The following is a 1,244-nucleotide window of genomic DNA, read 5'->3' as shown; positions in this document are numbered from 1 at the left end:
GTGTCCATGCACACATACGTGTCAATGCACACATACATGTCCATGCACACATACGTGTCCATGCACGCATACGTGTCCATGCACATATACGTGTCAATGCACACATACGTGTCAATGCACACACACGTGTCCGTGCACACATACATGTCAATGCACACATACATGTGACTGCGCATGCGTGTTAACGGGCGCACACGTGTTAGCGCATACTCACGCATCCACGTACACGCCCGCACCGTGGCGCAGCCCCGTGTCACCGCGCGGCCCCTTTAAGGCCCCGCGCGTCAGAGGGCAGAAATCCGCCCGCGCCGCCGCTCTTAAAGGGGACGCGGCGCCTCGCGGGAGCGCCGCGCGCGCGCACGTGTGCGTGGGGCGAAGTGCACGGGCACGCGCACGCGGGTGGGGCCGGGGGTGCGTGGGGCGCGCTCGTGTCGTGGCAGGTTTGTGCGTGTGTGTGCGTGAGAGCTCGCCTCGCTGCATACATCTGTATTTGCGGGCTCCGATGTTAGTGCACACGCGTGTCATTGCACGCACGTATTGTTGCACATGCTCACATCAATGCACGTGGACGTGTAAATGCATGCACCATCATGCACTTATGGGTCACTGCATGCACACGTATGGCAATGCACACATGTTTGCACACACACGTGACTATAGACACACATGTTATTGCAACCACAGGTCATTGCACACGCATGTCACTCCATACACACATTGGTGCACGTATACATGTTCCTGCAGACGCGCATTGCTGCATGCATACCCATCCTTGCACACTCACACGTCACCACGTGACACACGTACATCAGCACACACATGTTATAACACACTGATGAATCATGAGATGCGCATACCCCTACATACATGTGCTATTGCACGCACACGTGTGTCCATGCACAGGCACGCATTGTTGCACACGCACATCATTGCACGCACACATCAGTGCACATGCATGTGAGTGGGCACACATGTCAGTGGATGTACATGTATCCATGCAGACCAGTAATGGGCTCACACGCATCTATGCACACGCATGTCACTGTGCACACATGTCTGTGCACACGCATGTGGATGGGCACACCATGCACAGGCATGTTAACGGGCACACCCGTGTCCATGCACATGCGTGTCAGTGCGCACGCATGTCAACACACATACATGTGAACGGGCACACCTGTGTCAATGCACACACACGTGTCCATGCACACATACGTGTCAATGCACACATACATGTCCATGCA

The 1,244-nt window shown here is 55.4% G+C and overlaps 1 protein-coding gene across 1 annotated transcript in view; it reads right to left on the bottom strand.

The window, feature by feature from the left end:
* CUNH17orf53 (chromosome unknown C17orf53 homolog) overlaps nucleotides 1-176 on the bottom strand; it is a 2,469-nt gene extending 2,293 nt beyond the window's left edge. The window contains exon 1 of the mRNA XM_021383619.1: nucleotides 19-176. Within this exon, the coding sequence (XP_021239294.1) occupies nucleotides 19-176 (158 nt within the window). The remainder of the gene's footprint in view (nucleotides 1-18) is intronic.
* Between the last annotated feature and the right edge of the window lie 1,068 nt (nucleotides 177-1,244).

The sequence above is a fragment of the Numida meleagris genome, unplaced genomic scaffold (assembly GCF_002078875.1).
Source record: "Numida meleagris isolate 19003 breed g44 Domestic line unplaced genomic scaffold, NumMel1.0 unplaced_Scaffold447, whole genome shotgun sequence".
Taxonomy (NCBI): Eukaryota; Metazoa; Chordata; class Aves; order Galliformes; family Numididae; genus Numida; species Numida meleagris.
This window is presented reverse-complemented; position numbering and strand designations above follow the sequence as displayed.